The sequence below is a fragment of the Aotus nancymaae genome, unplaced genomic scaffold (assembly GCF_030222135.1).
Source record: "Aotus nancymaae isolate 86718 unplaced genomic scaffold, 86718_ANA_hifiasm-v0.15.2.pri h1tg000002l, whole genome shotgun sequence".
NCBI lineage: Eukaryota > Metazoa > Chordata > Mammalia > Primates > Aotidae > Aotus > Aotus nancymaae.
This window is the reverse complement of record NW_026988413.1, coordinates 28,397,831-28,418,672: the sequence shown is the minus strand read 5'-3', so window position 1 is coordinate 28,418,672 and position 20,842 is coordinate 28,397,831. Positions and strand designations below refer to the sequence as shown.

Sequence of the window (20,842 nt, the reverse complement as noted above, 5' to 3'; positions counted from 1 at the left end):
CATGCCACTGCACTCCAGCCTGGGTGACAGAGAAAGACTCCCTCTCAAAAAAAAAAAAAAAAAAAAAAAAATTTAATAGACTTTTTTTTTTCCCCAGAGGTTTTAGGTTCACAACAAAATGGAGTGGAAAGTACAGAGATTTCCCATAAGCCCTCTGCCCCCACAGAAGCACAACTTCCCCCATTATCAACATCCCACACCAGAATGGTACATTCGTTACAACAAATGAACTACATTGACACATTGTTATCACCCAAAATCCATAGTTTACATAAGGGATCACTCCAGGACTGTACAGTCTGTGGGGCTGGACAAATGTATAATGACATGTATCCACATTATAGTACCGTACAGCACAGGTTCACTGCCCTAAACATTCTCCATGTTCCAATTAATCATCCTTTCTACTCCTCTAACCCCTGGCAACCAATGATCCTTTAACTATCTCCACAGTTTTGTTCCTTCCAGAATGTGATATTGTTGGAATCACACAGCATGTTTTCAGATTGGCTTAGTAATATTCATTTATGCTTCCTCCATGTGTTTTCATGGCTTGATGGCTCTTTTGTTTTTTTAGACAGGGTCTCACTTTGTCACCCAGGCTGGAGTTAGAGTGCAGTGGCATGATATTGACTCACTGCAACCTCTGCCTCCAGGGCTCAAGTGATCCAGGGATCCTTCCACCTCATCTTCCGAGTAGCTGGGACTACCAGCGCAGGCTACCACGCTGGCTAATTTTTGTATTTTTTTGTAGAGACAGGGTTTCACCATGTTGCCCAAGCTGGTCTTAAGCTCCTGAGCTCAAGCGATCCGCTTGCCTCAGCCTCCCAACGTGGTAGGATTACGGGCATACACCACCACGCCCACCCTACCTCTTTTAGCACTGAATAATATTCCATCACCTGGATGTACCACAGTTGATTTATCTGTTCACCTACTGAAGGACATCTTGGTTGCTTCCCAAGTTTTCAATTACGAATACAGCTGCTATAAATATCCTTGTGCAAGTTTTGGTGTGGACAGTTTTCAATTCATTGGGGTATGCCAAGAAACACAATTGCTGCATCATATGGTAACAGTATGTTTAGTTTTATAAGAAGCTGCTAAACTCTCTTCCAAAGTGGCTGCACCATTTTGCATTCCCACCAGCAACGAAAGAGCGTTCCTGTTGTTCTACATCCTCGGCAGCATTTGATGTTTCGGATTTTTGCCGTTCCAATAGGCATGTGGTCGGATCTCACTGTTGTTTTAATTTGCCATTTCCTAATAACATATGATGCCGAGAATCTTTCATCCGCTTATTTTCTGTCTGTGTATCTTCTTTGCTGGGCTATCCTTCCAGCTCTTTTGCCCATTTCAAAATCACATTGTTCCTTTTCTTATTATTGAGTGTTAAGGCACAGTGGCTCATGCCTATAATCCCAACTTTGGGAGGCTGAGGTGGGGAGATCACTTGAGGTCAGGAATTCGAGCAGCCTGGCCAACATGGTGAAACCCCATCTCTACTAAAAATACAAAAATTAGCCGGGCGTGGTGGCAGGTGCCTGTAATCCCAGCTACTTGGGAGGCTGAGGCAGGAGAATCGCTTGAACCTGGGAGGAAAATGTTGCAGCGAGCCAAAATCACACCACTGCACTCCAGTCTGGGCAACAAAGTGAGACTCTGTCAAAAGAAAGAAAGAAAGAAAGAGAGGGAAAGAAAGAAGGAAAGAAAGAGAGAAAGGAGGGAGGGAGGGAGAAAGGGAAGGAAGGAAGGAAAAGAAAGTAGAAAATATTTTCAATAGCAGTCCTTTATCAGATATGTCCTTTGCAAATATTTGCTCCCAGTCATGGCCGTCCATAGACCACTTTTTTTTTTTTTTTTTTTTTTTTGAGACAGGGTCTCAGTCAATTGCCCAGTCTGGAGTATAGTGGCATGATCATAGCTCACTGTAACCTGGAACTCCTGGGCTCAGGTGATTCTCCTGCCTCAGCCTCATGAGTAGCTATGACTACAAGCGTGTGCCACCATGCCTGGCTAATTTTTTTAAAAGTTTTTTGTAGAGATGAGGTCTCTCTATGTTTCCCCAGCTGGTTGCAAACTCCTGGCCTCAAGCAATCCTCCCACCTTGGTCTTTCAAAGTCCTGGGATTACAGACATGAGCCACTGCACCCGGCCCATTGATTGCATTTTAATCACGATTTAAAAAGTGATATTTAGAATCAATACAAAACAAATCACCCAGGTGTGTATGTCAACACCCTGAACACCTCTGTCATCTAAGAGCTCTGTCATCTTTGTGGGTCCCAGCTCTGATCTCCCTCACCCCCTTCCAGTGGCCCTGGCTATCATCTTTCCAACGGCCACTTCCTCGTGTGTCCTCTCTGAGCTCAGCAGTTTGCTCTCTCTCGCTCTTTCAACCACACTCTGAGGCTTTCTGCCCTTCTCTAGGAGCAGAGAGTGAGGCCACATTCTAGGGATACTCCTGGGGCTGAGTTCCTTCTGAGAGGGGACAGTGGAGCAGGAACAGCATGGGGCTCAGGCACCAACCACCTGAGAACAGAGCTTGTTTTGGGTCTGGGAGTCAGAGGGAAGGGAAGGCAGAGGGGAAGGACCACGGCAGGGATGTCAAGAAAAGACAGGCCTGGAATGAAGGGACCTCAGCCCAGCTCTGTGGGGCTGCCCCTTCCCAGGCAGGCCAGAACACCTTTCCCAGCATTCACAGGGCTCTCTCCAAGAGAGATGAAGAAAACTGGAGGTGAACAAGAAGCAGAGTGGTGAGGGTGGGGTAGAGGGGCTTGAGAAATAGAACCTGGAACCCAGGATCCCTCCTGGCTCTGGTCCCTGGCCTTCTCCTCTCCTGTCCTGGCTCCTAGAACTGAAGGGTGGGAACAGGCCAGCAGAGGGGCCCTCCAGTGGGTGCCTTTTTTTTTTTTTTCTGAGACAGTGTCTCACTCTGTCACCCAGGCTAGAGTGCAGTGGTGAGATCTCTGACCACTACCACATCTGCCTCCCAAGTTCAAGTGATTCTCATGCCTCAGACTCACAAGTAGCTGGGACAACAGGCATGTGCCACCACCCCTGGCTAATTTTTGTATTTTTAGTAGAGACGGGTTTCACCATGTTGGCCAGGATTGTCTTGAACTCCTGACCTCAAGTGATCCACCTGCCTCAGCTTCCCCAGGTGCTGGGATTATAGGAATAGAACCTGGAACCCAGGCTCTGTGAGCTACCATGCTCCGCTGTGGGTGCCTGTTTTTCATTCCTTTAGGTCTTTAGCTTTTGGGGATCAGGAATGGGTAGAGCAAGGGTCAGGGAAGTCTGCTGCACACAATACTTTGTAACAAAAAGCAAGTCTTTTCATCTTTGGACAGGATGACTGCTCCCAAAGGCCTGCTTTGCTGGTCTCTATCTCCTTTCTTCAGCCCTTAGACTTAACTCAATCTCACTGTATCCCAATGTAACAGATTTCTCATTTGCAAAATCGGGATAATAATTGTCCCGCCCTCCTAGAGTTACTACCACCATTAAATGAGTCAATATATACAGAGTGCTTTAAACAGTACCCGGCACATAGAAATGCTGTGTGCATGTTTGCTACTATTCTTACTACAGTACTAGATTCCAAGGAGTGAAAAATGAAGCTGCTGGGCGCAGTGGAGGAGGTGGAAAAGTCTGGGTCAGTAAACAGGGGAGAATGGTAGTAGGGGATGCCAGGACAGGGCTGGGAGGCGTGTGGCAAGGAAGAGATGCAAGCAGCCAGGAGAGGAGTCTTACCAGGGGCTGGGCCACAGGGCACGCTCTCACCAGCAGGTAAAGAGGTGATGAGGATGGCGGCTGGGAGGAGCTATGCACCATCTGCAGGACTGATCTGTTTTGTAGGGCAGAGGAGGCCCCAGGGCAGACTGTCCTGGTTCTTCTGTCACTTTGAAAAGCCACACCACTTGCCCACTTAGAGCAGAGTCCCTCACTCCTGCCCCTCCCTCCCTGACAAAGACCCCTGGACCACCCAGGCACAGGGTAAAGGGGATGAGGTGATAGGTCGATGTCAGCCCTGGGGGCTCAGATCCAAGCCCCTCCTCCCACACCAACACCAAGGCAGGAACAAACCTCAGTGGGGTTTTGGCTTTTGACAGCCTGAAGGCTTCCCACAGGTGCCATGCAAACTCAGCCGTTTCTTGCATCAGGGGAGTGGAGGCCTCCTGCCTGTGACCCCCTCCCCTCACGGGTCATGCCCCCATCCCTCAGGTCCTCAGAGAACAGAGGAGCAGCTGAGGGGCCTGTGGCAGGGGTGGAGGAGGGGGAGGATCACAACAAAGCCACCAGGTCAGCACCCACGTGAGGCCTAATCAGGGTGTCCGTGCATGGAGGAAGACACCCTATGCTGCCTCTGGAGCCTTACTGTAGCCCCCCAGCTCACCTCTGCAGGCCTCTCCACTCCTGCAGCCAAGAGCTGGGGAGGAACCTCATGGCAATCTCTGGCCCTCATCGCAGCCTCCTCCCTGTCTTCCCTGAGATCTGAGGCCTTCATGATGTAAGTGGCAGGATTGCTAAATGGCAGTGTTGGTGCTGGGACCACTTATCTCCCTGACCTGTGAGATGGCCTGGCTAGGCAGGGAGGCTGGGGCAGAGGCCGGTGGGGGACAAGAGAGGAACCCTTCCAATGTCCTCCATTCCTTTTCTCTCTCCCCTGGGCCCCTGACCCTCTCCTGGGGAGTGAGTGGGCCTTTAGATATCTGGAGTACAGGCTGTGCATACAAACAGCTTGTGATCTGCACAATTCTGCGCTCCCCACCCCACTACAAGCGAAGCCCCTATGGTTTGGCCTGTAGGAGGCGCTGGAGGAACCTTTTGTAAAATCTGCCTGGAATGAGAGCTTGGGTGAAGGGGACACACCCACAAAATACCAGTCCCTCCGGCTCTTGGGGCAGCTTGCTCAAAACACACTTCCTGTATTACAAGGTGAAATAATGCAACCTTATGAGAGAACGTGAACCAGAGGAAAAATTAAAATATATAAATAAATAAATAAGAAATAAGCCATTAATCAAACTTTATCCCAAATTCTGAAATCCTAATAAAGTGTTTGAATCAGGCTTCCCTGGGAACGGAGAGAGCTGTGTTCCAGTTCTGCCTTGGCAAAGTTGTGAAGGCCGCTCCACCCTTCTTCCAGGAGGGGCCACTGCTGATTGATAAAAGAGTGAAGTCATGTCTGCGAGGGCCAAGGGCAGGAAAAGCTGGGAGGGCGGAGACCACAAAGACACAGGGCTGGCAGGAGCATGGGAGGTGACGGGGAAGCCCAGCAAAGGAGCGCCTGCTTCATCTTGGTGCCCTGAGCAAGGCCATGCCCAGCCCCCAAGGGACCAAACCCTGCCAGGGAAAGGAGAGCGGGCAGCAGTTCCCCACCAGACCCTCACAGCCAGTGCCAGGGGGTGAAGCTGGCGGGGGGAAGATGGAGATGACATATTGTGGGAGCTCCAAAGATACAAATCATTGAACAAATGCAGAGGAGAAAGGGACAGAAGTAGGCCCAGGTCCTCTAGGTCTTTGTATTCAAAGTGTGGCCACGGACCAGCAGCACCAGATGCTTGTTACAAAAGCAGACCCTTGGCCAGGCACGGTGGCTCATGCCTGTAATCCCAGCACTGTGGGAGGCCACGGTTGGCAGAGTACATGAGGTCAAGAGTTCAAGACCAGCCTGGCCAACACGGCGAAACTCCCATCTCTACCAAAAATACAAAAATTAGCCAGGCATGGTAGCAAGTGCCTGTAATTCCAGATACCTGGGAGGCTGAGGCAGGAGAATCACCTGCACTTGGGAGGAGGAGCTGCAGTGAGCTGAGATCATGCCACTGCACTCCAGCCTGGGTGACAGAGCGAGACTCCATCTCGAGAGGAAGGATGGAAGGAAGGAAGGAAGGAAGGAAGGGAGGGAGGGAGGGAGGGAGGAAAGAGAAGCAGACTATCACCCCTCCCCCTGCAATCTGCATTTCAGCAAGTGGCCACTGCCCCACAGACAGATGTGAGCAATCTAGAGAAAGCAGGGTTGCACTACCATCCCTACCCATGTCCCTGTACACATTCAGCTGGCTTGGTGACCTGCCTTGGCTTAAAACAGGCCCAGAAAGCTCCCCTCTCCTCTGGCCAGACGGATCTGAGTGGGTCCTTCCAGAATGCACAACAGGTGCGAAGAGAGGGCAGCTCCGAGCAGCCTCTTATCCCACTCCCTCTCTACTGTCCCCAGCCTCGTCCCCTGGTGCTGAGTGAGCCCTGGTGACAGGCAGCCTCAAGAGAAGGGAGCCCAGGAAAGCGGGGATCAGGGGCAGCCCAGAACAGGGTTTCTAGATACTTGGAGGTGGAACTTCCACTGAAAATCTGGTGGAAGTTCTGCTCCCTCTGCCAGAAAAATGGACAGACACACAATGTCGCAAATGTGGCAGGGGAGTCACAGATCCTCCAGAGCCCACTCACGTCCCCAGCCCGCAACGTCCTCTCTTTCCTTCCACTCTGATGGTGCCTGAGTGCCTCCTCCTCCACTCCACATGCCAGGCCCCTCTGCCTCAGGGAGCTTGTAGGCCAGACCAAGATGCAAACCCAAGGGACACAAGCCAGAGCAAAGGGGCCGTGGGGGAGCTCCAGGAGGGAGGGGTTTATGTCCAATCTGGAAGGCAACCTTGGGATTGCAGCAAGGCCGCAGGCTTTGGAGTCAGCTAGGCTTGCCATCTGTACTTCGGGGATCCATGCTACCCCACAGGGATGGCGTGCAGTCATGGTAGCGTGTTAAGGACTACTCGCTCTAGTTATGGAGGAGGTCACCATCCTGGCTAGGTGTGACATCCGAAAGATGTCCATAATCCAGGGCCTGGAATGTGTTACCTTACATGCCAAAAGGAACTCTGCAGGTGTGATTAGGTTGAAGGTTTTGAGATGAGCAGATTATCAGAGTTTATCAGGTGAACCCGATATAATCACAAGGGTCCTTATAAGGGAGACAAGAGTGTCAGAGTTAGCACAGGTGTGAAAATGGAAGCAGGGTAGAAAGACAGGAAGATTTAAAGATGTTATGTAGCTGGTTCTGAAGATGGAGGAAGGGACAGCCACTAGAAGTCAGCAAAGGCAAGGGAATGAGTTCCCTTGAGCCTCCAGGAAGAACGCAACCTCAAGGATCCACAGTAGACTCCTGGACTCCAGAACAGTAAGATCAGACATTTCTGTTGCTTTCAGCTGCTACGTGTGTAGTAATTTGTTACAGCAGCCACAGGAAACTAATACACTAGGCCTTGCCAGGTAGAAGCCAGAGTCTGCTGTTGGGAAGCTGTGGGGCAGGAGGGAGTTCAGGGGGGAATTTTGCAGAAGGGCAGGGCAAGGGCTGAGCCTGCAATGAGAGGGAGGAGGGGCCAGGCCCTGAGTGCTCAGCCTATGACCTCACCCTTGGCCAGCTGCAGCTGCCCTGGCACCCGGATGCCTGTCAGCCTGGGGTTATATGCCTGACTGGGCCAGAAAGGGATCCCTGTGTAGCCAGTCCTGAGGCAAGGGTGAGGGGTGTGACAAAGAAGGTCGATGCCGAGAGGGAGCCCAATCAGCCCCCGGCTGCAGAGCTCACATGAGGGGAGGGAGGAGGCTGGTGGGGCTGGCACAGTGCCCTGTTGCCCAGGGACCCCTGCCAACTCAGTCCCTCTCTCCCACTGACAGGAAGTACCTCCACCCACTCTTCTCTTTCCTTTCTCCATCCCCAGGCTATTCTGCCCTCCCCTGGGAGAGTAGGAGGGCCAGGGAGGGACTTTGGGGCTACAGATTGAGGCTGGGGGCCAGGCAGTGGCTTATGCCTGTAGTCCCAGCACTTTGGAAGGCTGAGGCAAGAGGATCACTTGAGGCCAGGAGTTCAAGACCAGCTTGGGCAACATGGTGAAACCCCATCTCTACACAAAATACAAAGAAAAAATTAGTGGGTGTAGTGGCATGCAGCTGTAGTCCCAGCTAATCAGGAGGTTGAGGTGGGAGGATTGCTTGAGCCTGGGAGGTCAAGGCTGCAGTGAGCCATAATCGTGCCACCGCACTCCAGCCCAGGTGACAGAGTGAGACCCTCTCTCAAAAAGAAAAATAAAAAGAGTGAGGCTGGGTGACAACCTCAGCTCAGTGGCTGAGAAGCTGGGTGACCTTAGGCAAATGACTATGCCCCTCTGAGCCCGTTTTCTCCCCTGGAAATGAGGACGATTGTAGTCCCCACTTCCCAGGGCTGTATTAAATGGCACCATGCATGTGAACACAGTGTCCAGTGTAGAGTCAACCCTCCAAGTGCCATCTTTGTGTTATCATCCTGTATACATTGTATTACCCACAAATACAAAAGAAGTTGGTCTCCCCTGCCAGCTGCCTGGTTCCTCAAGGAAGCACGTGTCCTCTTGGTATCTTTGGATTCGCAGCCTTGCTATATACTTCCTGGTGTAGACTGGGCGATGAATGTATGTTTTATGTATTCATTCAGTTATTTAACAAGTGTTTACGGGTGACAGTGTTTTAGGGGATAAAAACATATAAGGGAAAACAAACACTCTGCATATGTTTATTTATGTTTTAGAGTCAGGGTCTGGCTCTATTGCTCAGGCTGCAGAGGCACAATCATGGCTCACTGCAGTCTTGAACTCCTGAGCTCAAGGGATTCTCCTGCCTCAGCCTCCAGAGTGGCTGGCGTCACCATGCCTTTTTTTTTTTTTTTTTTAATTTTTGTAGAGACTGGGTCTCACTGTATTCCCCAGACTGGTCTTGAACTCCTAGGCTCAAGCAATCCTCCTGCTTTGGCTTCTCAAAGTGCTGGGATTACAGGCAGGAGCCACACACTGCACAGGCCAGGTACTATGCATACAAATAGAGAGTATGTTTGTGATATGTTATGGAGAACAATGAAGCAGGAGGGGCAGGGATGGGGGCAGAGAGTGAGAGGGTATTGGGGGTGGCAAGGGGTTTCAGGGAAGGTCTAACATGATCCCTTGAGCAGAGACCCAGAGAAAACGAGGGGGTGAACCACAGGGGCTGGGGTGAAGAGGAGGGCACTAGCATTGGAGGACAGCAAAGAGGCCAGCGTGACCTGGACAGTAGGGGTAGGGGACAAGCAAGAGAAAACAAGGCCTCAAGAGGGAAGGCCATGCGTGTGGGCCCAGCAGACAGACTTCTACTTTGACCCCAGGGAAACCAGTGGAGTGTTTTAAGCAGAGGAACGACCTGCTCTCATTTACATTTTAGAAGAATCACCTTGGCTGCTGTGTATTGAGAAAATTCTGGAAGGAGGCAACAGTGGGGGCTGGGAAATTGGAGCCCTCTGTAGTAACCCAGGTGGAAGATGGCGATGGCTTGAGCAGCACTGTCACAGTAGTGATTGGAAGAAGTGGTCATACCGAAGCTAGTGCTACAGGGATTGGCCGATGGATTAAATATGAAGTCTGTGCCAAGCATGATGGCTTATGCTTATAATCTCAGCACTTTGAGAGGCCAAGGTGGGAGATCAGAAGTTTAAGACCAGCCTGGGAGACAAAGTGAAACTCCATCTCCACAAAAAATAAAAAATTAGCTAGGAGTGTCAGTTCCTGTCTGTAGTCTCAGCCACTCAGGAGGCTGAGATAGGAGGACTGTTTAAGCCTGGGAGGTTGAGGCTGCAGTGAACTATGATTGCACCACCACCCTCCAGCCTGGGAGACAGACCAAGACCCTGTCTCATTCACAAATAAATAGTGAGAGAAAGTGGAGTCAGGACTGACTCCAAGGGTTTTTTTTGTTTTGTTTTGTTTTTTATCTGAGCAACCAGAGGAATGAATTTGCTAGTTTTTGAGATACAGTAGATTGAAGGAGGACCAGGTCTGGGAGGGTGGCAGGGAGTGTGATGTTAATTATATGTGTCAACTTGACTGGACCACAGAGTGCCCAGGTATTTGTTTAAATATGTTTCTGAGTGTGTCTGGGAGGGTGTTTCTGGATGAGATTTACATTTGAATCAGCTAACTGAATAAAGCAGACAGCCCTCCCCAGTGTGGGTGGCCCTCATCCAATCCATTGAAGGCTTGAATAGAACACAAAAGGCTGAGTAAGAGAGAATCTGTTCTCTCTGCCTGTCTTCAAGCCAGGACGTCAGTCTTCTCCTGCCTTTGGACTCCGGACTTACACCATTGGCTCTCCTGGGTCTCCAGCTTGCAAACTGCAGGTCTTGGGACTTGTCAGCCTCCACAATGATGTGAGCCAATTCTTTATAATACCTCTCTCTCTCTCTCTCTCTGTCTTTCCACACACACACGCATTTTTTTAAGAAAAATATTATATGATTGGTTCTGTTTCTCTGGAGAACCCAGACTACTACAGGGAGTCAGAAATTCAGCATTGGTTACGGTCAGTGTGAGGTGTGGAGTAAGCAGGGAGATGAGAGCTCAAGGGAGTGGAGAGCAGATAATTGAACTGGATTTGAATCCTCCAAATCTGTCCTTTGACCTACTTGAAGTCGGCTTTTTCCTCTGCACAGTCCCTGGAACAGAATCCTTTCCTGCACCTCCTCTCCCCAGGTAGTCCTGGGTTCCAGCTTTGCGTCCTCCTTGGCAGGCTCTCCTGTCCTGACACCGCAGAGGGGCCATATGACCTCCACAGTCCCAACTGCTATTCCCTGTCCCTCTGTAGTCCTTTGCCAGGAGAAAGCCCCATCACAAGGTCAGGGGAGACCCTGAGCAGAGGGGTCTCCCCCGACCAGGCCAAGCAAGGAAAGAGCTCAGATGGAAGGGGCTGGATTCATTCTCGCCTCTCTCCAGCCATTTCTGCAGCTCCTGGCTTCCTCGCAAGCCTCTCCACCAGCGCCCTCACAGGGCTTGGACACCACAGCTGCTGGGAGGAAGAATGGAATGGACCCAAGGACAGACAGGCAGGCCCAGGTCCTACCCCCACGGGCAACTAGGGTAAGTCACTTTCTCTCTCCGAGCTTTGCTGTCCCATCCATCATAAGGGAACAGGCATTACTGCTACAGGGTTGCTGAGAATAAGATGCACTTCGCACAGCATAGTAGTGAATGGCGGCAGAAAACAGGTATTTAGGCTCCCCTCCCCACCTAGCCAGCCTCTTTCCTTTCTGAGAGATGAAATTATTTTACTCCCAAGCCCCTCCTGTCCTTCGGAAGCCAAATTTTACTATGGATGCAGGCAACCAGGAAATGGTTGCCAAGGGCAGGGCTTTGAGTAGGGATGCTTGTTGCCTAGGAAACTGCCCCACTCCAGGTTCCCTGGGGTCCCACCGGTCGATGGGTCCTGGCGCCATCTGCCGGACACAGTGCCACACTGCTTCTGAAGCTCCCAGACCCAGAGTCCCGCAGCCTGGAGCAGGGAACATGTCTTCCCCTTCTGCCCCCCAACATCTCCACATAAAAGGTCTTTGCTCCTTTTGCCCCCAGATTTTCCCAGAGATTAAAGGCATGGGAAGGAGTTGGAAGCACTGTGGAGGGTGGGAGCGATGTCCTTCTCTACACAGAAAGAAAGAGGACAGGGAAGCAGGACTCCTGGGAGCCTGGGGTCTGAGGGCGTCTCTCCCCTAATTGATTTCCCCAGGCTTGCAATCCGCTTGGAAACTTTGTTTCCCACTACCCGGCTTTCCACAGGGAGGGAGCCATGGAAATGAAGAGGTTAAAGTTGAGGTGGGAGAGTGAAATGTGGGCCACAGCAAGGTCCCTGGTGCAACATCCCCTCATGGTGAGCCGCTCAGCTCCCGCTGCTCCTAGACCCGAGTCCCCTTTTCTTCTCTGGGGAGGACCTTCCTTCCCACTTGATAGTTGCCAGGTGAAGCCCTTGGAGCCTCAGATCGTCCTGTCCACTGGCAGAAGAGGGAGAAGCAGAAAGGTGCCTGCTATGAAACCAGGACTCCTGAGTCCAATACCCGCCCGAGGCAGCCCCTGGACTTGGCCACCCTGAGGTCAGCCTGCCCTGAAAGGTGAAGGGGGAAGTGAAATATCTGAAGTTGGGATGCCTGGGGTTGGGAGTGTGCCTCTTTCCCTTTTAGGATCACAAGTAGAGAAACTGAGGCACGGGGTGAGCGAAAGGCTGGTCTTTACCTATTCCAGGCTAATACCACATCTTGCTATCCAGATACCTCCTCTCCAACTCTAGCTGGGCTGGGGTGGGGGTGGAAGATGAAATTGACTTGGGAGCCAACACCCTGGCCCTCACCCCAGAAGCTGATGTTGTCAATGGGCTTAAGAGCAGGTGGAGCAGGAGGCTGGGGACCAGGTCTCCTGGGTCCCTGACCCCAGGAGGGGGAAATATTTTCCCTTCTGAGCTGAGCCAGGAGGGTAAGCAAGGAGGAGGCTGGTGATGGTGATGTCTGTGCCCTGCAGGTGAGAAGCCCTGCCCTGAGGACAACAGGTGTGAGAGGTGGGGCTGGGTGCTCTGGCCTAGAAGAGGCCACATGGGGCTGGAGGCTCTGACCCGGTCACTGCCCTCTGCCCAGGATTCCCTGCCTCCAAACTCTCCTCAGCAGGAGGTAGGAGGGCTTCAGGGTTACAGTGAGGTGGCCAAAGTTGGCCTCCCAATCTCCTGATTAGCTGAGTCTGGGTGTCAGGCTGTAGTGGGACCAGAGAGGCTGAGGTGGGAATTTGGCCCTTACAAGCCAGAAGGGATCCTGAAAGAATAAAAAGCTCCAAGGAAGGGCAGAGGGAGGAGCCACCTCCCGCAACCTGCCATGCGTCAACAGCTAGGTCCTCTCTTCCTCTCCAGCCCTGACTCCGGATGTGAGGAAAGGGGTGGAGGGAGAGACTGAGGGAAGCTGAGTGGCTCACAGCTGGGCTCTGCCCCTGCCTCCCCTCCAGGCTGACTGCCCACTTCCCGATTGGCACTGGCACCACAGAAGCTGAAAGGAGCCTCAGAGGGCTAGTCTGGTCCCCACTGAATTGTGTCATGCCATCTGAGGGCCCCGTTCTCAGTCCTTGGAGCCTGGGGGAAGGTGAAGCCAGAGGCATGGGCCACCCACTCCTCCTCCTCCTCTTGGTCCCCAGGGGTGCACCAGAGATGGCTCCACTGCTACCCCCCCTGATGTGAGGGTAACTTGACTCTCCTGCTCCACACACCTGCACTGCAGCCCGGGCCTCCCAGGGTCTCCTGGCCCTACTTGCTGCTCCTGCTCCTGCCCTGGCTGGGGGCAAGGGTGGGGTGGCTGCCTAGGCCAAGTCCCTGCAGCTCCACCTGGTCGGCGGCTTTGATGCGCTGGCTGGGAGAGTGCACTGAGCCATTTCCTTCGAGGTGGCCTGGTGCGGGCTGCCTGAATGCTGGTGTTGATGCAGTGGCCCTAGAGCACTGGCTGGCCGCCTGCTGGCAGTGCACCCTCTCCTTGGGTGGCTACTTTGCACAGATACTGCTGCCCACAAGCTGGGACCTGGGGCACCACAGCAGCACAGTTCAGCACCTGTGGGGCCATATCTTCACCAACCTGGTGGTGGGCAGCCTGGACGGCATGGTGCTGGGTGTGTGCCAGGGAGGGGTGAAGGGGTGCCTGTGCTGCACAGACCTGGCTGGACTCCAGGTGGGCAATAGTTCTGCTGACCGAGGCAGCTCTGCTCTGCATTTCTCCCAAATGTGGTTATGGGCTGCCTCTGAACATCCACCTGCTGTGGCCTTCCTACCCAGAGTCTCCCTCCCTTTGTCCCACTTGAGCCTCCTGCACTGTGGCTGAAATTGCAACACAGAGTGAGTGTGTTGCCTGGGTCCACACTTACATGAGTTTACCGCCCAGGCAAGGGGAGGACCCATAAGACACAATAAGACTCATTTACTCACACCTGTAATCCCAGCACTTTGGGAGGCCGAGGTGGGTGGATCACCTGAGGTCAAGAGTTTGAGACCAGCCTGGCCAACATGGTGAAACCCTGTCTCCACTAAAAATACAAAAATTAGCTGGGCATGGTGGTGGGTGCCTGTAATCTCAGCTACAAGGCAGCCACCCTTGTCCCCAGCCAGGGCAGGAGCAGGAGCAGCAGGTAGGGCCGGGAGACCCTGGGAGGCCCGGGCTGCAGTGCAGGTGTGTGGTGCAGGAGAGTCAAGTTACCCTCACATCAGGGGGTAGCAGTGGAGCCATCTCTGGTGCACCCCGGGGGACAGAGCAGGGTGGAGTGCAGTGGTACAAACTTGGTTCATTACAACCTTCACTTCCCGGGTTCAAGTGACTCTCCTGCCTCAGCCTCCTGAGTAGCTGAGACAACAGGCACCCACCACCACGCCCAGCTAATTTTTGTGTTTTTAGTGGAGACAGGGTTTCACCATTGCTGGCCAGGCAGGTCTCAAACTCCTGACCTCAGGTGACAGAGCAAGACTCTGTCTCAAAAAAGAAAGAAAGAAAGAAAGAAAGAAAAAAGACTCATTTACTGAGCACCTGTAACCTTCCATGTTCTCACGGAATCCTTGGCGATGAAGCCTGGAGGTGGGTGCTGTGCCATCTGCTTTGCTTAGGACACGTGCTGTGGCAAGTCTCCGACCGTGTAACTAGATGCACAGAATTCCTCTAAAACAGTAATTCTCTACCTTTAGTATGTATCAGAATTGAGGGGCTGAGTAGCAACCCAGAGGCCCAGAGCTGATCCTCCTATGGCAAGCCTAGGGCTTGTTTGTTACTAGTTCTCCAGGTGATTCTGACATGCACCAAACTTCCAGGGCCACTGTTTTTAAACCTCCTCTAGAAGGGCCATACTAATGCTACCATACCTCAGGTAAGGGGGAGATTACTTACAGTAATTCATCCTATTGGTCAGCTCTATTGACCAACTAGCTTTAGTTCAAAAGGGAACTTCTCCCTTTGAACCTCTCATGCCCCTGATCAGAGTGACTTGGCATTTATCTGAAAACCCTTAGATCTTTCCCATCTCAATGGCTGGTCAAGCTGCCATTGATTTTTGTAAGCAGTGCACAAGACAGACCATGGAACGTGGCCGTTTTGGTCCATCCCATCTCCTGGGACCTGGGCATTGTCCCCCGCTCCCAGCTGGGTTACCTCTGACTCAGGTGCTCATCAGGACACCAGGGCACAAGGCCTCCCGGGACTGTCAATGACCCATTCACTTTGCAACAACTCCTGGAGCAGATGTTGAACCAGCTCTGAGCCCCTGATACTCCTGCTGTCCAGCTCTTTCCTTCTTGTCCCTGGAAGCACAAAGCTAAAAAATGATGCAGTGAAAGGCTGGGCCCTGAGCACATGGCTCTCTGGGCCAAAGAGGCCTGGGAGAGGGCAGGTGTTGGCATGGCATGCCACAGGGAGCTGAGGGGCCCCTCCCTTAGCCACAGGAGTGTATCCAGATCTTCTCCTTGGCCTGCTCATTCCTGCTGCCCAAGCATCCCCTGGCCACCTTCTCTGCCTCTGCCCACTTGAGTGGTGCCTGTACCTTCAATGGACAACTTTGTACCCACTGCCCAAGCACAGAGGCACAGGAAGGCAATGTGAATGTTCCAAAACCCCTCAACTCTACGGGGTATTCAGCAGCACATGTGACAGTGCTGTCTCCACCAGCAGGAGTGGAGGCTGGGAGGTGGGTCCTGAGCCGAATATGAGCAGTGGGAGCTGACCCACTCTGCTTTGTACCTACAGGTGTGTTTCGGCAGATGTGACCACAGGCCCTGGCCATGCTGTCCTTCCACCGTGCCCTAGCTGCACCACATGGCATTACGAGGCTGTGGTGGGCGTACTGGCAGCTGACTGTTAGGAGGCCCCAACACTGGAATTCTACCGCCGTGACTCTCCACGATGCTGCCTGGCTTCGAGGTGCTGACCAGCTTGCGGCAGGTGAACTTGCCAGTGTGGCACCATCCTGGGAGACCTCCCGATGTGGGCCCCACCTGTGCCAGCACCCCCCCATGCCACCCGCACTACTGCAATGCCCTCATCACCTTCCTGGGAACACAGGGCCTGGTGCCACATTCCCCAGCCCAACTCTGATGGGGCTCCAGCCACCCAATGGACAGGGGACACAGAGGATGGTGGAGACGTTGAGACCTGCTTGATTTATTCCGATTATTTAATATACAATGATGCAATTGTAATCCCAAAGTGTGCAAAGTTAAAGCCTTCAACTGCAGCTGAGGAGAGGGCAGGAATGGTACACCTGGGGATGGTGGTGAGTCAGGAATGACGGGCAGGCGGCCATGACCAGGGCAGCCTCCTCCCCAGGGCCAGGGACAGGGGAGTGGCCTCAGGAGCAGGACCCAAGAGTAGCCCAGGGCCGGGGAAGGGGGCAGAGACCTCCCCTTGGCCTAGGTCAGGAGCTCAGAAGTGCCACATGGCTGAGGGGGCAGCGGCCCAGGAAGGGCCAGAGGCAGGGCCAGGAGAGCACCATTTCCTAGGGGGCTGGGGGCAGGGAGGTGCCCTACAGGAGAAGCCAGGAGGGGCCGCCTGCCCCTGGGGTGGGGGCCGGGCTGGAGCAGGCTGCAGCAAGAAAGACCTGAGGCAGGCGCAGGGCCTGAGAGCCCGGCTGGCTGGGCTCGGGCGGGGGGTCCCAGGGCAGCCTGGCCCAGGGAGCAGTCCTGACTCTGAGGGGGATGCCTGGCGAGGGGCCGCAGGCCCCTCAGGACCTCCCCCCTTCTCTCCCTGGAAAGGAGCTGGGGAACCCGTAGTGCAAATCTGTGGACCACTCAGTTATGGAGGGAGGCTGCGTCTGAAGGCGGACACTGGGGTGTGTCCCCTCCACCACCTTGGCCTCCGCTGCTGTCCTCAGTACAGCCGCTTCTCGTAACTGTGGGGACAAGGCAAGAGGGAGAACCAGCGTGGGTGTGCGGACCCTGTTCCCTCCCAAAACCCTTTCCCCAGGGCCCCCAGATGCAGGAGAGAGCAGAGAGCTGAGGAGCCCTGGGATCTCAGCCATAAGGGGCGGGAGGAGGGCTATCCTCCCCAGGCCAGCGTTCCCTGAAGAGCCGTGCTGGGTTCAGAGACAGCCATGCTCCTTTGGGCCATCACCACATCTAAGTGGACTGTCCTCAGTGCCGGGGTGGAGAGACAGCTCAGACAGGCACGGCCCATCCTCATGGAGCACGGCCCATCCTCATGGAGCAAGTTCCAACCCGGAGCCGAACCTCTGCTGCCTGTGTCTGCACCCAGCCCCAGCCCCACAGGCACAGTGGCTTAGACTGCTCGTGGTCACTGGGTCCAGTCTAAGATGGGGCAGCCTTAGGCCTGAGCTCATGCTCATGGGTGTCTCTCTGCAGCCAGAAAGGGATATGTGTTTCAGCTAGATGATTGGCCACCGCTGGTTTCTTCCACCATGGTGCTGAATATAGGGGGCTGGGGGGCCCAACCCGGGGTCCGTGTCTCATGACTATACCCCAGCGCCCTCCCACCCTCACCCAATACCCACCCCCCCACAAGCCCAGGTCCCACCCAGACTGCCCCTGCTCTACTCTACGCTTGGCCCGGGCAGCGCAGTTACTTACACGGCAGAAAGGTATAGCTATGGGAGGGTGGGGCGGAAAGAGACACAGGTTAGACACCCGCTGATGCCTGGGGACAGGGCTCCTGACCAGGGCGGGGCACATGCCTGCAACTACCGCTGCCAATGAGCACTGCCCCCACCCATGGGTGCCCCAGCACCAGCCCTGGCATCCGTCTCTCTGCCCTTGTCCCCGCCAGAGGGGTCATACCCCCATCTTCTGCCTGCCTGCCTGGTGCCACCACCAGCAAGAGCCCAGCACCACCAGCCCCTACCACCAGCCACCAAGCTTCCTGAGCAAGCAAGGGCTGACAGTCCAGATGCAGTGAGTGGCCACACCTCCTGTGCCCTGCTCAGGAGAGGCCCCAGAGGAGGGGAGGGCCTGCCTGCATGGGGGCTAGAGGACAAGGAACAGGGGGCTGGGCCCTGGAGGAGAGGGCGACGGGCCATCCTGTAGCAGCATCTGTCCCTGCTGCAGGTGGTCCATGGGGTCCCTGGAACCTCAGCTTGGCCTCAGAACCTTGGCCCCACCTGCCCAACCCGCTGCCTGCAGGTGAGAGCAAGGAGGCCACACACTTACGAGTGCAGGCCATGGACGCCACCCTCGATCTGGGCCGACATGGTCCGCTTCTCAAACTTGAGCTCTCCTGAGTACATCATGGACCTGGGAGGCAGGGAGGTGGAGCAGGTCAAGGCCGCCAAGGGTGGAGAAGAGAGAGAGAAAGGAAGCAGGAGCTGCCCCCAGTCTCAGCACTCACCGAAGGACAGACAGGCTGCGGGCCCCGATATCCTGGCAGCCATGCTGGATGCCTGCTATGAGGTAGGGCACGAACTTCTGAATGGACCCTTTGTCCTGGATGGAGCCTGAGACACCCTGTGCGATCTTCACCTTATCCCCCTCACTGCGTGGAGGGTGGAAGACTGAGCCCAGCAGCGTGACACTCAGAGGACCCCACCCAGTCAGATTAGGGGCCAGCCCACCCCTAAGAGTACCACAGGGGATTCTGATGGGAGAATCAAGCTCAGAGGATACCACCCAGGAGGGTCCCCCAGGCTGCTCCTTCCTGGGCAGGTAGCCCTGAGTCAGGTGGCCCAAGGACAGAGCCTGTATCTGCTACTTATCCCCTGTGCCTCGGTTTCCAGAACCACCATATGGGACTGGCTGCCATCTGGGGAAGTCGGTGGTGTGGCTGGCCCTGAAGGGTTGTGGGCCGATCTGCCCAGGTGGGGCCCAGGGGCAGGGCACCTGAAGTATCGTTTCTGGCTGCTGCTGCTCTTCTCCATGGCATCCAGTGAGCCCATGCCCCGGTATTTCTTGAGCCGCACTCCGTCTGAGAAGAAGTACTCACCAGGGGCCTCCGTGGTAGCAGCCAGCAGGGAGCCCATCATCACTACAGTGGGCGAGGGATTAGTGCCTCCAGCCCACAGCCCTCCTACTGCCCCCACCTGCTCAATCCCCAGCACATTCTCCCCTCACCTGTGGAGGCTCCAAGGGCCAGGGCCTTGACCACGTGCCCCACGGTCTGGATGCCGCCATCAGCTATGATGGGCACACCAAAGCGTCGAGCATACTCGGCCACCTTGTACACAGCAGTGCCCTGGGGCCGACCGCAGGCCATCACTGGGGGAGAGTGGAGTGCACAAGGCAGAGAAGAGTCAATGGCAGCTCCAGGGCCAGGCACAGGGCCAGGCCAGCTCTTCCTCCCGTGCACCACCTCTACTTGGGAAAAGGGACAGGGCTGGATGGTGTTTCTAAGACATAACGTAGGTGCTGGCACATAACACCAGGGTGAATGTCACTCCAGGGATCTGGGCCACCCCACCCCTAAGAGCATGGCAGGGGATTCTGATGGGGGAATCAGAAGTGGCTTTCAGAGCCTGTCACCCCAAGACAGGTGATCCCAGCCCCACCTGCTCCCAAGGCACAAGTTCTCCTTCAAGGCTTTGGTTTGCAAAAACTGTTACTAGGGTTAGGTACTATGGTCCCCTTTGGGGTACTGGTTTGTATTCCTTTAAGTCTAACTGTCCAAGGTCCTTCAGTGTCAGGTTTAGGCGGGGACTGAAATGAACCAGCACCTATCTAGGGATGGATGCAAAGCTGGATAAACCAGAGATGCGGCCTCTCATTGGTTTTGTCCCTACTCTACTCTAAGGCTTTGAATAGTGCCTGAGACAAGTAGGTGTCCAATTAACATGTGTTATGTGAGTGAGAAAGGGTCCTGATTTCACCACGGTGGTCAGCTAAGGCGAAGGCGCTCACTTAAAAAGCAGAGGCTCTGAAGACCAACACGGAGAGCTGTTTAGGGTAGCAAAGGCCAAAGGCATCACTCAGTGCTTTGGAGAAATGACCCTCACAGGAGGGGCTGGGTACATCTCCTCAGGCCAAGCCAGGACCCCAGTCCTCCAGGCAGCCACCCCACAAGTCAGACACCAGCCTCCAGGAAGCACCTCCTTAATAACCACATGGGGGACACATGTCAGGGCCCTCCTTTCCCCTTCGTGTTCAGGAACCCACCCTGCAAAAGGGCTTTGTAATTGGGTGGAGCTCCCTACCCCCGAACCTCGTGGTGATGCGAGTGTATAATATATCCTTACATATTCAGGGACACGTTGTCCCTGTGTCTTAAATATCTGCCTTGTCACAAATCGAATCAAACCCTGAGCTTCCAACAAGCCCTTAGACAGTCACAGCAGCCCCAGACCCCAGGTGGGGCCCCCTTGACTGTACTCTGAGAAGTAGGCTGGAGCTCTCTCGTCCTGCTTACATCTGCCTTCCCCTAAGTCAGTGGGCCCGACAGTGGGGTCCATGCCTGGGTCACCCCAGATCCCACCATGGCAGAACAGGGCCTGGCAGAGAGAGCACTCAATATGCAGCTGGGGAACAAGGGCGAGGCCCCCAGGCCAGTGGGCACTCGCTCACCTCCTGACACCCACCTTCCTGGGTGATGCAGATGGAGCCGCAGCCCATGCCCACACGCAGCCCATCCACACCAGCGTCAATCAGGTTCTTGGCCTGGGCTGCTGTCACCACTGGAGGTGGGAAGGGGCAGAGGAACAATGTGAGGATGGGATGCCCCTGCCTGCCCAATGGCTTCCTGGGACCCCAGTGTAGCACCCCCAACCCCCTTATGGTGACCAAAGCCCATCATGCTCCCTGCCGCCCATGCCAGGAGCCATGCCATCACCTAGGGAAGCTGAAGGGCAGGAAAGGGTTACTCAGTGGAGGGGCAGGAGCAGAGGGGAGAGAGGCGACCCTGCACTCACCGTTCCCCCCAATCACCTGGAGGTGGGGGTACTTCTGTTTGATGTAATGCACCATGGCGATCTGATACACCGAGTTTCCTTGGGACGAGTCCTGTGAGAAGGGATGGAAGAGCTTGGACTTAGACAACTTAGGACTCTCAAGGCGGGAGAGCCTGAGTGGATGAACCCCTAAAATCCTGTGA

At 54.4% G+C, this 20,842-nt stretch overlaps 1 protein-coding gene and 1 long non-coding RNA gene across 8 annotated transcripts in view; one reads left to right on the top strand and one right to left on the bottom strand.

Moving 5' to 3' along the window:
• Positions 1 to 10,104: 10,104 nt before the first annotated feature.
• On the top strand, positions 10,105 to 16,024 carry LOC135273938 (uncharacterized). Its single transcript, XR_010341698.1, has 3 exons — positions 10,105 to 10,201; positions 10,524 to 10,907; positions 15,566 to 16,024. It is a non-coding gene; the product is annotated as an uncharacterized LOC135273938 (long non-coding RNA).
• Positions 15,960 to 20,842, bottom strand: part of IMPDH1 (inosine monophosphate dehydrogenase 1) — an 18,367-nt gene continuing 13,484 nt past the window's right edge. For 4 of the 7 annotated variants that reach the window (XM_012474092.3, XM_021673619.2, XM_064373651.1 and 1 more), the window contains 8 exons: positions 20,661 to 20,751; positions 20,331 to 20,426; positions 18,874 to 19,017; positions 18,643 to 18,787; positions 18,155 to 18,298; positions 17,977 to 18,060; positions 17,401 to 17,417; positions 16,440 to 16,706 (listed from right to left, as the gene is read on the bottom strand). In XM_012474092.3, the coding sequence (XP_012329515.2) occupies positions 16,606 to 16,706; positions 17,401 to 17,417; positions 17,977 to 18,060; positions 18,155 to 18,298; positions 18,643 to 18,787; positions 18,874 to 19,017; positions 20,331 to 20,426; positions 20,661 to 20,751 (822 nt within the window). In that variant the 3' untranslated portion in view covers positions 16,440 to 16,605. Of the gene's footprint in view, positions 16,707 to 17,400; positions 17,418 to 17,976; positions 18,061 to 18,154; positions 18,299 to 18,642; positions 18,788 to 18,873; positions 19,018 to 20,330; positions 20,427 to 20,660; positions 20,752 to 20,842 lie in introns of all 7 variants that reach the window. The other 3 variants (XM_012474094.3, XM_012474095.3, XM_064373659.1) reach the window with 1 other exon arrangement.